The sequence below is a fragment of the Xiphophorus couchianus genome, chromosome 12, assembly GCF_001444195.1.
Source record: "Xiphophorus couchianus chromosome 12, X_couchianus-1.0, whole genome shotgun sequence".
NCBI lineage: Eukaryota > Metazoa > Chordata > Actinopteri > Cyprinodontiformes > Poeciliidae > Xiphophorus > Xiphophorus couchianus.
Window position 1 is genome coordinate 28,798,846 of NC_040239.1, and position 13,301 is coordinate 28,812,146.

Here is a 13,301-nt window from a genome sequence, read left to right on the forward strand (position 1 = left end):
AAATCAAATTTCTTTTAAGTCACGTTTGATATATAAAGTATTTTAATAACAACTGAAGTTAACATAGTTACTTGATTGTTGTAAGAAATGGCACAATGTGCCCAGAAAATACAAAATATTGCCCCATTTAACATGACAACTTAATAAACATAATATATTTATTTATACTTAATTTGATTACTTGTAAGCAATTAACTCAAGTTTTTTTTTTTTTTAATGTTGGATGACCTGTTTTTGTTTTTCAGAAAAATGTGTTGTATTTCCTGATTCAACAAAATATGTAGAAAATGTTCAGCAAATTGTATGGACTATTTCAATCATTATTCACCCACATTTTTCTGACTCATCTCTCACTAAGACCTGCTGTCCCCACAGCTCTCTGTGAGCTTCAGCGTTGTGTGGACATTAAGACAGCGGGTCAACCCAAATTGCATGGTGTATGGTGAAAAACAGATTAAACTAGGGGTGTCAAACTCCAGTCCTGGATGGCCGGTGTCCTGCATCTTTTAGATGAGCCTCTGCTGCACCACACCTGAATAGAATAATTAGGTCATTAAGGCTCTGGAGAACTGATCTGGAGGAGGTAATGAAGCCATTTCAATCCAGTGTTTTGTTTTGTACCTGTGACACATCTAAAAAGTGCAGGACACCAGCCCTTGAGGACTGGAGTTTGACACCTGTGGATTAAACGAATGAGTTGTGACTTTCTGATCTGAACTGTAATGTTTGGAAAACGATCGAAATGGCGAAACAAATCCCTCCAGAATTACAGAGATAAATGTGATTTGTGGAAAACGTAATCTTACACTGATTTTTCTACTTCAATCTCCTATGTGCATGTTTAAACAAGACTTTCAAAGTTACTCAATTTAATTTGGGTAAAAATTGTTGAGATGTAGCAGTTCCAGAGTTTCAGACTCCCCAGTAAAGCGTACTTGGTTTCCCCATCTCTGTTCTGTTTGTTCATGGCCGGCATGGAGGCACTTCAAAGCATTAAAAATGCTGTGTGAATGATCTCAGCCCTAATGTTCCTCTATGAAATGATTACAGCAGCTGCAGCCATTCATATCTAACAGTTGTCTTGTTCTTGGGTATGTTCTGTCCGACAGGGTGAGAAAGAGCCGGTTCCATTTTTTATGCAGACAGACTGCACGGTCACGTCCCAAACGGGGCCCAAGGCCTTCAAAATCCCACTGTCCATCCGCCAGAGGATCTGCGCCACCTTTGACACTGCCAACGCCAAGGGCAAGGACTGGCAACTCTTAGCCCAGAAACTCCACCTGGACCGGTGAGTTCTACACCACCTCCATAACGTACCGTGTTGGGGAATCGGTTGGGCAAATCAGAGCAGGTGCACAGCATGCCGAGCACAAGTGGTTCAACCTTTTCACACTCGATTGGCTTATCACAAACCTCTTGGTGTTTTATGGAGATTTTAGTTGATAGGCCAACAAAGGTAGCGCACAGTAGATGGTAAAGGATACACTTGAAGACATTGTACAAATAAAAAGATAAGTGTGGCGTCTATTGATGCTCATTTCTCCTGAGTGAGTCCTTTGCAGACCTTCCGATAAGTGAAGTGACAGTTCAGGATTAGTGTTTTGAGCCATGTTTCTTTGTACATCTAGAGACATTTGTACACATTATTCTTTACAAATTGGTTCAACCTCAGTCTCTGAACATCACGGTTCAAGTCTCATGTGGTGTTTTGGCCTAAACCCTTGCCTTGTATCTCCCTTTGTATCACCTTCTACCAGGAGCTGTCCTCCTGGTAGAAGGTGAGCCTGTGCTGCAGTCTCAGGTCTTCTCCAGTCTCCAACTGGTTTTCTTTCCAGGACTGTCTTGTCTCAACTGGCCACCCTGCTTGTCCCTCCTGAAAGGACAGCATGATGATTGATTGGTTTGTCCACACAGACATAAAAAAGAACAAAGGCATGATACACATCACCATGGCGATGAACAGGGTGATTTGGGTCAGCTTTAGCCTTTCTTGAGCTGGGGGAGCTCTATCAGACTTATCCCTATCATTTTAATACACAACCATACTTATGCTCATGAGTATAGATTTATATGCAGATATAGAAAATGTCAATTCTGGTCCAACCTTAGATGACTTTCCAGATAACCTGACTCCTTATGGCTTTCTTTCAATACTAACACAGTGATCTCATTTGTTTTCTGGTAATTGCTCTATCACAATGATGATGAGGAGAACTTGAGGCAACCGCTTGTCTTTGCTTGTTCCTGTGGCACCAATATTTTCAGTGGCCACAGGCACTGAAGATCTTCCTCAAAGCTCTCCTCTGCAGCTTGACCAGCTTTCAATTGAGTCCAAAGTGACCAGCAGTTGCAGCCCCTCTCATGTCCGCTCTAGGAAGGCGGCTCGGCAGCTGCAGTGGCACACTGCCCCCTGGTGGACTCGTGGGAAAACCAATACAATGAGGCTTCACCACATTGGCATGGCAACCGGCTCTCTGTTCTTCCTAAGCAAGTCAAACTTTAGTCGATTTCAAATCCTCGTGACTCGCGCTGCTAATTTATTCCTAATTATGTTCTTATTTTCTTTAAAGGTCACAGCCTTTTGTCAAGGAGTTTGTGAAAACAGATGGTTGTATTTATGGCTTAAAGAAAGATAGAAACTAGTTTTAAAGTCAAGCAAAGCAGCATTTAAGGATCCATATGGCTATTTTCTAGTTTTAGATTCTTGCCTAAAGTACTTAAAGTGGCGAAAGTTATCTGGATGTGCAGTTTTATTTTATTTTTGAAATGAAATTTCCCCCTTCGTGTCCAGTTACTGTTGTAAATTATTCTCGATCAGGCTCTGCCACCTACAACCACAGTCTGACACAACAAACACATTCTGTGCTCAGAATCAGCTGAGGGAAGTCCTGCTCATAAGTTTTCATACCCCGGCAGAATTTCTGATCTTTATATTCGCTGAAAAATGACGTGTTTTTTTACTCACGCTTAGTGGTTAGGTGAAGCTGCATTTGTTGTTAAAATAAACATATTTCTTGTTTTAAACCATAATAGCTGATAGAAGATAGTCAAATGACCCTGATGAAAAGTTTTCACGGAAACTTATAACTAAAGCGTCAATTCAAATAACTGAAGAAGGCTTTGAATCCTAATAATTGACGTGAGATTTCATGACAAATTAGGTTAATGCTATTAAATTTGGGTTGTTTTTATAACTGCATTTTTAACATTGTCCATGTAACCCTAAACCTAACTAACACACTTCAAAGTTTGTTATTGTAACTCTTTTCTATATACAGATATTTGTTAAAACTGTCACTATGTTGTGACAGTGCTGTATGGGACAGACAGTCTGTGAAAAAAAATACAGCTCATCTACCTTCTCCCAGTGCTAACTAGAAACAACCAATCAGAGCCAGGAGGCGGGTCTTAGCGCTGTCAATCATACCCATTTGCTCGCCACTCCCCCCTTTGTTCTCTGCTATACTACTATGCTAAGGCTAGTTAGCATGGCCATCAATGACAGAGGAAACATGGTTTTCATGCGTTTGATTGACAGCACTAAGCCCCTCCTCCTGCCTCTAATTGGTCGTTTTTATTCTGGAGCGGTGGATTTTTTTCAGATGACAATAGCAGCTCAGAGAGCTTTCTCATATTATACTGTCATGACATGATGACAGCTTAATTTGTTTAGCAAAAATATTTTTAAAAAATGTTGCTTAAACTTTTACATAACTGAGCGATAAAGCATGATCAGTGGATGTAATTTAATACGTCTTCATGTTACGTCATGTTAAGAGTGAAATCCTCATCCCTCCACCATGTTGTGCTCCTCCACAGTAACCTGGGCTACTTCGCCAAGCAGCGGAGTCCCTCCGCTGTCATCCTGAGCCTGTGGGAAGCTCGTCACCAGGACTCTGCCGACCTTGACTCTTTGGCCAGCGCCTTGGAGGAAATTGGCAAAATCCACTCCAAAAGCTCCCCAAAGGACCCGGAGGAAGCGGAGCCTGACCTCAATCACATAGAAGCGGGCGGTCTTTACGGCACGGCCAATCCTGCGGCGGTTCCGGAGGGTGAGGACTGCGCTCCTGAATACACGGGCTGAGAGAAAAGGTCGGCCGGCTCTAACTGGCAAACCAGCGCACGTGTGCATGCGCGCACGACCGCTGACGAACATGGCGCTACCCCTGCGGCGCGTCAGGAGGTTGTCTGTGAGCGGACAGTGGCAGCGGTCAGCGCGCCGAGCGATCACAGCGGGCCGAGGTGAACCAGCTCCTGCTGTGGATCTGCCCTTGTGTTTTAACGGATCTGTGGACTGACTGTAAATCTTTGTCAGCCTTTCCTCAGTTATTATTTTTGTTTTGCTTTGTTTTGATTTTTTCTTCAGCTCTTTGCTTTAAGTTTGTCTTTTGAGTGTTCATTAGTTTTGACTTTTGCTCAAAATATAAAGGATTCTTTGTTTCTTTTAGGTTTTATTTTTAAACACACCCTCTCCTTTTTATCTCAACAATGAAAAAGGACGTTTTCTATGTCCATCCTTTTATCTTTTTTTTTTAAGCAGGATATTACTAACATTGTTGTGAAAGTGAACTTTAAAAGCCAGATACTGTATTCAAAAGTGATTCATTTTCATATCCTTAAAAAAGCTAAAACGTCTGAAAACCCTACGTTTGCATAATCGTTTCCACCAAAGCAGCATTATCAGCATTAAGCAACATCAGAATTTAAACTGGAGATGGATGAAAACAATAAAAATAACTGTGGCATAATGTGGATGAAGAGGTTTGTTCACTGTGCTTTTAGTTTGTTACAGTTTGGGAGGAAGCTGTAGAACATCATTTCCTGTCTGGGGCGTCTTATCACCTCATTACCACCATAAGCTCCCACAGCGGACCTCATATCAGGCACTGACACCTTTCGACTAAACCACCCAGCAAACACACACACACACACACACAGTGTAAACACTGTGACTTGAGAGGCCATATGTGAAAACAATCTGACAGTGGAATTCAATAGTCACACATGCATTAAAGTCACAACAGCTTTAAGGTTGCAGAAACTAAAGAGGCTTTTAGTTTCTCATTTAAAAATGGCTCTAAAGTATAAAAACACCAAATCCAGATGACAGAAAGAAGGATGTATTTGACTGATTCCTGGAATACTGCTAATGTTATTGCTATTACGCTCTAATCCAGATGACACCCATACGCATTTCTGTTGTTTGGTAAAGGGCTAAAACAGAAAACTAGTAGTTCAAGAAAGCATCAGAAGCACTCCACACCACAGCAGCGCGAGAATGACTGGTAGTTAGCAAGAGCCTGGGCTTGAAGACTCATCGGCTTATCTGTGGAAAGGTTTTCTGGCTCCTGGTAATTTACTTTAGCAGTACTGGAAAATAACTGGTGAACATAATGACAAATTGAAAAGGGTAACACATGGTGTCTGATGAACATCAGGTGTTCGTAAAGATCATCCAGACAAACGAAACACCGCCAAGCCCTTAACGTGTGCTAATGGATTCAAAGAGTGGAACTCCTGGGGATTTGTGACGTGTACCGTCAAATTGGTACAAGTTAATTGGTTAATTAGTATTAACGGCCATCTGGTTCTTCTCAGCTCTCCTCTCATCACAGTGGAGGATGGTTGTTTATGGCGCAGGTAATTTCTGGTGCAAACGTTAGCAACCGGGTAAAATCTACAACTTCAACAGAACTGCACGCCTCCAGCAAGCAATTGTTTCTCAATAGCCGAGGTTCCAGACACTCCGTACGAAGTAAAGCTTACTAGAAGTTATTTAGTTCCTCACTTCCTCTAATTTGGCATATGGTTGAAGAACCAATATAATACAACTTATTGTCTTGTTTTCTTTAAAAGAGAGAAACTTTTCTCTCCATTTATGTTCAGTTTAAAGTGGATGAAGATTTTAAAGTAATCCACATTTTTTTTGTGAATCCACCATGAGATGAGCCATGTTTTGTTTCGCCGTTTCCCTCCGCACCACAGCACTCACAGTTTTCCTTTTTGTACCTGCAGTTATGAGGTTTTTGTCTAAGAACGTTAAAAGAAACCTAACTTTTGAAGTTTCTTTCTTTATGTTGTTGTACCAAACATGCTTAACGGACTCCAGCCATGCTCATGTAGATCTGGTCTTGTTTTGATATTTTTTATGCTACCATTGTATTCTCCTGCTGATCAGCAGAATCATTTCACTACTTGTTTTTTTTTTTTTAATGAAGGTAAGCTTTGTTCTAATGACAGTAGTGTTTTTAATCTAACCTGACTCCACATTGATGTTGTGAAGCTGCTGCCCTACAGATGGGCTAGTCGTGACTATAATTTCCATTCTGAGGATATTTTAAATCCTGTTTTTTTTTTTTTTTTTTAAATAACAGTTGCATAAAACATGCCGAGAAGCATGTTTATGTAATAGACGGTAGTTTGAAGCCGATAGGAACATTTGGGTTTGTCCAACAATCCACAGCTAGATTAAATGTGAGCTGAGCTAGCAGTTTCTCCAGAACCTGGGCTCACACCTGGACAGGCTCCTGTGTGACACCGGCAGGCTTTTGCTGAACCTTTCATAGTTCCAACTAAAATGATACTTTGGATTTTTCAAGCGGTTCTGTGAAGTTGTTCTCGGTAATAATTCCCTTACCTGTTGGCTGTAAAATCAAACTACAAAATTTCATATCAACAGTATATTAGGTGGTTTCACCCTTTCACAGGAAAAGACCTGTGGCAGGTCCATCAATTTTTTCAGCTAACATCCATGTTGTGACGCTAATCTTAAGCTAGCTAGAGACTACCAACTGACCATGAGTCCACCAGGAAAAGACCTGGGAAACCACAGCCATGGCCCATCTTCAAAGGCATTCCATAATCAGCAGTCTGCTGAAAAACACTTTTGGCGTACTTGAAGTGTATCGACACACCCAGCAGCATCAACCAACACAGCTTTAGCATAGCATAGTGGCACCTTATCATCATCCACCAGTGAGGAATTGGATCGTTTATATCCACATTATTCCGGGGACGTCGTCCTCTTCGGTTGTAGTTGTTTGAAATGGCTAAAAAAGCAAATGCAAGTGGTCAGTCAAGCTAGCCGTTAGCATTTTGTTTTTGTGTTTTTACTGCATTTAAATTATACAAGTCATGACAAAAAATAAACTGAATGAAAAGAGCAAGATTTATTTTTGGCTAATTACAAAGTTCAATAAAAAGTCAGATGACAAAACCACAAGAAAAATCAAAGACGGAAGAAACAAAATTTTGTTGCACCTTCATTTACATGACAGTGAATGAGGTGTCTGCTTTTTCCCCTCAGATAAGACCAACTATTGATAACGAACTTGTAACCGATTAACTATCTTGCAATTTGAAAAGGTAAAATCTTTTTCCACCCACATCAACATGTCCTGTGGCTATTGCTGTTGTTTTATTCCTTATTTTTCCAGTGAAAAACGGCTCATCTGCATTAGGGGAAATGTACCTCAGCTTCTCATCAGGTGTTGCTTTGAACACATCAAAGTATTTCTGACCTGCTACTGTACAGTTGAGTGGTTGTTGTCCCGCTATGCTGGTGAAGTCTCTTTAATTTCCCGAATCATCTCTATGCATTTTAAACAGATTATAGAACTCCTTTTGGATAATTTAAGTGAAAAGTGTGTCTTTCGTGTTTTCTTTCCTTCCCTTCAATCAGCTGTGACTGATGTTTGTTATTCCCGCGGGATAAAAAGAGAGTTTCTGTAGGAGCTAAGCTGCCCCTTGCATCAAGTGTCCATGCCCCTTGTCTCCTGTCACACTCTGCGTCCCCCCCCCACCAGCCTGGACATGTCCCAGTGACGTCTGCTGTGTCTCATTATAACCTGAAAGTGATGCACACATCCTCACTGTGTATAACCCTGTGGTGTCAGATATAATCCTGTTTCGTGGGAGGAAACGTTCACTGTCGTGTCAGCGGAGTTGGTTGGCCCCATGCTCTTTGTTGCTACACGCATGGCCTTCGGCTTCAGATCACTATTCTTGTGCCTTGTTTACCTACTGTAAATGGTGAATGTTGTAAAGTACAGGTGATGGGAAGAACAACAACAAGACCGAAAAAGAACAAATAATCACGCTGACATACATTTAAAGGTATTAGTTGAAATGTAAAGACTATAATATTGAATAGGCTGCAGAGCTTTTCTAGTGCTGAACGTCTACGTTTGGTAACGCCAGGGCAGCTTTGTGGTACACTGTATCTATAATTACGGACATTTTGGATGTTTTCTGTACAGTAGGATTTGCAAATGTATATGCAGCCTTTTGGAAATAAATGTACAGCTGAAAGATCACCTCGTCTCTCGTGTGATTCTGGGTCATTTTCCTGTCGTGTCGCTCACGTTTGTGTGAAATGATATGCACATCTCAGAATTCAAAGTCAGACGGCATTACTGTACTTCTCGTGTGGAAAAACAAACGCCTGGGACTGGAAACAGCCGCCGATTCTTCGATGTTAATGTTGGGCTTTTTGAACGTTGGGTTTGATGTGTAAAAAATGGATTCGTAGACGTGGTCCGGTGATGCTGTCATCATTTTTTGGTTATTTTGTTTCAAAAAAAGACATGCAGCTGAAATTTCAGAACGAGTGAGCAAACACAAACGTCGGCAGCAGCAAACACAAGGTTTCTGCTTCAGACTGTAGCACAGTTTCTGTGTGCAAAAGGAAAAGTTGCTGTTGTTATACACACATTGAACACTAAGAAATTCATTACTGTGTTGCCCTTGTCAATGACCTTTAGAAGGATTTTTGATATCATTGTTTGTGACATTCTGTACCAAGGAGGTTGTGATATTGGCCTGACTGACTGGGCTCTCAGTTGGTTTATTGACTTCCCATTCAATCGAAAGCAGTGGGTTAAATGTAATGAATCTCTTTTGGATGTGGTTGGTGGTGTACCTCAAGAGTCAGTTTGAGGACTCACTTTTTACTACTTAAATAAATAATATAAGATAAGACACACATGCGTCTATCCATATTGATGCCAATGATGGTTTTTGAATCAACCCCCCTTCAGTCAATCCTTTGTAGAACCACATTTTACTTCAGTCAAGTCCAGCTGCGGGTCTGTTGGGTTTCGGAGACTAAATCATTTGCCCGATCTTTGAGAAACACCTTAAACTCAGTCAGGTTGCCGAGTCCTGTTGTTATTATGAAGAAGGCCTTCTTGTTCCGCAGCTGGATGCATGACTGGTCCCCAAGGTCTACTGAGATGGAATCATCTGGCTCCAGAGAGCACACTGGAAATGTCAAAGGTCAGTCCACATCCTCGCCATGCTGAACATAGACACAAACAAAAACTCTGAAGAAGATCCAAGTGACAACTTTCCCCCAATTTCCCAAGCCAAAAGCTTGTATATATTGGTCCACATATGTGGACCAATATATATGTTCCAGAATAAAACAATAACATCCCATGTTAAATGTGAAGCACATAGGGGCATTTCAATTTTGAATATTTATTGTACTCTCAAAAAGAGTAGGCCCATAAACAACAAGTACAAAAGTGACAAGTCAACAAGAACTTTTCTTTTTGTTGGCTTTTGTTTGAGAAAAATTTGGTCCTTCTGGTTATTGTTGATATGGAAACGCTTTGACGTACTAAAGGCTCACAGATGTTCAAAAGTGAGTCATCATGTTGGAGTGTATGAATACACCCAGCAGAGTCAACCAATGAAATATCAGGACTGTGTTATTTCTCTATTCTGTTCTGCCAAACCAGTATTTCTGGTAGAAGAATCCTGGCTTGTTTGACGTCTTCACCAGCAGTTAAATATGTTAACAAACAGAAGAGGAAGAAAATATTAAACCGTATTAGCTGTACTCGAAAAAAAGCAAGAAGCAAGAACAAAATACAAAAAGGAAGCGTAATGATTTGGTTTTAGTGTATGTTTCCAGTTTATTGAGTCTCTGTGTTTTCATGTCTTCCCCTTGATTGTCTCCAGCTGTCCCTTGTTTCCTTTGATTATCTCCCTGTGTATTTAATCCCACCTGTGTCCCCTGCTCCCTACCGGATCCTTGTCGTGTTCCAGTCTAATGTGTTATCGCCGTCTGAGTATCTTGCGTCATTGCTCGCCTGTGCTGCCTGGATGTCTGTACTTTTCATTATTCATCATTAAAACCATCATTTGCTCTTCAACCTGGGTCCACCGCGTCTATCCTCACCGCTACCAACAACCAACTCATGGCAGGAAGAATGCATGTGAACATGACTGTTGGTGTGAGAATCACACAGGAGTGAAGACGCTGGTGTGGAATGTACCACATTCACACCACACCACACCGGCGAATGTGTGGAATTCATTCACCGGTAAGTCATGGAGACTCTTAATGATTTGGAGATGAGAGCTTTCATTTAAAAAAAAAAAAAAAAAAAACTTGTTCAACTCACGGCTCCTGTGTGAAAGTCAAACAGGCCATCCAGTTCATGGAACCTGAAGCTTCAGGAACATATGGGAGGCTGTTTAGGACAAAAACTATGTTTTGTCTCACACACACACACACACACACTACTAAAGACTCACACACACTACTAAAGACTCACACACACTACTAAAGACTCATACACACACACAAAATACTAAAATTGCGCATACTACTAAAATATCACAAACACACACAAAGCAGACAGACATCCTATTCTGAATGATAGGTCGAAAATGGATGCGTGTGCGCGCGCATGCGTGCGTGTGTGAGAGAGAGAACTCACACTAGGCTGAATGAATGAATGAATAAATGAATGGGGACGAGGTTTGTATTTTTCTGTATAAGAGACGTCACAGAAGAGGCGCAGAGCTTTGGAACCAACGTCACTGCGTATGACGTTTACGTCTCGCGCAGAACCAAACAAACTTTATTCCGGTGTTTTCATTGAGTTACCGACCGCAGTGAAGTGAAGTTGTTTTCAAGTTGGATGCTGGATATTCGCGCTCGGCGGAGCACGCGGCGTTTAGCTCAAAGGTTGATCCGATTTATGAACGCTAATTCCGGCGCTCGGAGGTTCACTTGGGGACCGTCAATTTCCGAACCAAACACTCCTGTCAAACAAATGTAAACAAACGCCTTGTGACCCCAAAAAATGGGCAATTCATGCTATTACACGAGACACTATTAAACCATTACGTCATATTCAATATTTTAAATCATTTTAATATTACCGTAAATAACGTTTTCACACACGCGTGTGTGATATTTTAATAGTGTATAGGCTATGTGCAATGTTTTGTGTGTGTTTATGAGTCTTTAGTAGTGTGTGAAAGACAAAACATAGTTTTTGTCCTAAGGAACACTTGAAAGTCTCACTTGGTATGCTCCGTAGGGAGACAAAAAAAAAAAAAACATGTCTACGAATTATTCATGACAGGTTCTCTTAAAGACAGAGAATGAGTCATAAACCCACGCTGCACCAACTTTGATACTTTCCTTCAAAAGTCCCTTTTGACGCGGCGGCCTCCGGTGAAGCGTCGCTGGTGGAGAGCCGGTTTAATTAGCAGCTCCGCTTGTGGATTTGCTTAAAATGCTTGAAAAACATTAGAGGAAACGGTCGTGATTTCATCTAACTCCACATTGAGTGTTGTGAAACAGGCAGTCGGGTGGTAAAATAAAAACATGCAGGCAGATGAGGGATCGGAAGGAATGAAGGACACGCGTGGGCAGAAAAGAGGCCAAAATTATTCATACTTGGTGGATTTAGATTAGATTTTTTTTTTTCCATTCAACCAAGAAGTTTGTTTCTGATTGGAAATCCGTCCGCCTGTCTGTCCATCCGTCCATTTGCTCGTCCATTCATCCTTTCCTTCTTTTTTCTTTCTTTCCTTCCTTTCTTCCTTTTTGTACTTCTTCCTTTAGGCCTCGGTCTTCAATGAGGCCGTCATGGGTTCAAGTCCCGGCCCATTGACCTTTGTCCCCTCTCACAGCCCACTTTTCTGTCAAATAAAGACCACTAAAGTAAAAAAAAAAAGAAAATGGATGCAGAAAAATGTGCCAAACATACTGATATGTTTTTCCTTCCAAAGGTTCACGGCCTGAAACAGAAGGAGACTTCTCCCAGACTTTAGGCTTATCGTCGTCAACGGTTACAGTTTCAAGGTCTTCTCATTTGATAACTTTCACCGTCCTGATAAGGAACATGCTGGTGTTCCTCAGGTCCAGTTGCAATGCAGGAGGCAGAGCGGGGCCACAAGTAAGTTTTTAAGGAACATAAGACTATTCTTATCATTCTACTTTTTGTGTGAATTAATATTTAATTCGAAGGCTATAAGAGGCTTCTGGACAAAGAAGAAGTTTGATTTTAAAGACATAAAATTCTGGGGGACAGTAGCCACATCCTCATCCCTTCTTCTCTGTAGATCTTCCCCTGAGGCAGCCTACTTTTGCAATAAAACTGCAGACCGATGTATTCAAGACAAACACAAGGTGCTTAGTGTGTATATATAAAAAAAAGAAGGGTAATGTAAGTTTCAACTTCAGCTGAGAGTTCAGCTAAAAGGATGACAGTGAGTTCTTATCCTCATCAATCTAAAGTTATTTTGTCGCTTTATTATTCCTAAGAATTTCACAAATTATATCCAAAGTCCATCCTTGTTTCGAGTTGATTTTTGTTCCCTGACTTGACATTATTAAACATCAGACGTCAGATATTTATTTAGCATACATGATGTTCAAGCTGTGCCTGTAATACATCTCAAACCACTAAGGCAGAAGGTGCCTTTTTTTCCCCAAATGAGCTCCTGACCCCAGACTGCCTGTGCATGCCTCTGTATGTATGTATCTATCTGTATGTATAGCAATTTTCTTGATTGATTGATAATTCGTAGATGAGTTAGTGTGAATTAATGTGCCCCTGAAGAAAACTGTCCTCTCAGTTCCTCAGAAAAAACCCCAACATTTTCTCCGTATCGTCGGCGCCGATCTCGCTGCAGACCCAACGGAAGAACTCGGCAATGTAAATTCAAAAATTCGTGTCTTATCTTGGAGAAAGTAGCTCGGAGGTTTGGTCTCAGCCCCTTCGCTGGCCTTATCATCAAAAAGCACACGTTCAGAGAGAGTTGCGGGGGTAAACAGAGCAGAAATTCACAGCAGCGGCAAACTCTGAGTGATTGGGCGAATGAAAACAGGCTGCAAGACGTAGAAGAGGACAGCGGTGAGTGAGGGCTGCACGCTGTCCGTTACATGTGCCCGGTAGCCCGTGGACCCAAGAGTTCCTCAGCTATGAGAGCAATCTTTGAGCCCGCAGCATGACCACAACCACTCAGAGCTGTCCGACCATCTCGGCCAGAGC

The 13,301-nt window shown here is 41.4% G+C and overlaps 1 protein-coding gene across 2 annotated transcripts in view; it reads left to right on the plus strand.

Moving 5' to 3' along the window:
- The window catches only part of unc5db (unc-5 netrin receptor Db), a 228,525-nt gene extending 220,210 nt beyond the window's left edge, over positions 1 to 8,315 (plus strand). For both annotated transcript variants that reach the window (XM_028033289.1, XM_028033290.1), the window contains 2 exons: positions 1,110 to 1,288; positions 3,820 to 8,315. In XM_028033289.1, coding sequence (XP_027889090.1) covers positions 1,110 to 1,288; positions 3,820 to 4,084 — 444 coding nt within the window. In that variant the 3' untranslated portion in view covers positions 4,085 to 8,315. The remainder of the gene's footprint in view (positions 1 to 1,109; positions 1,289 to 3,819) is intronic.
- Positions 8,316 to 13,301: the final 4,986 nt, after the last annotated feature.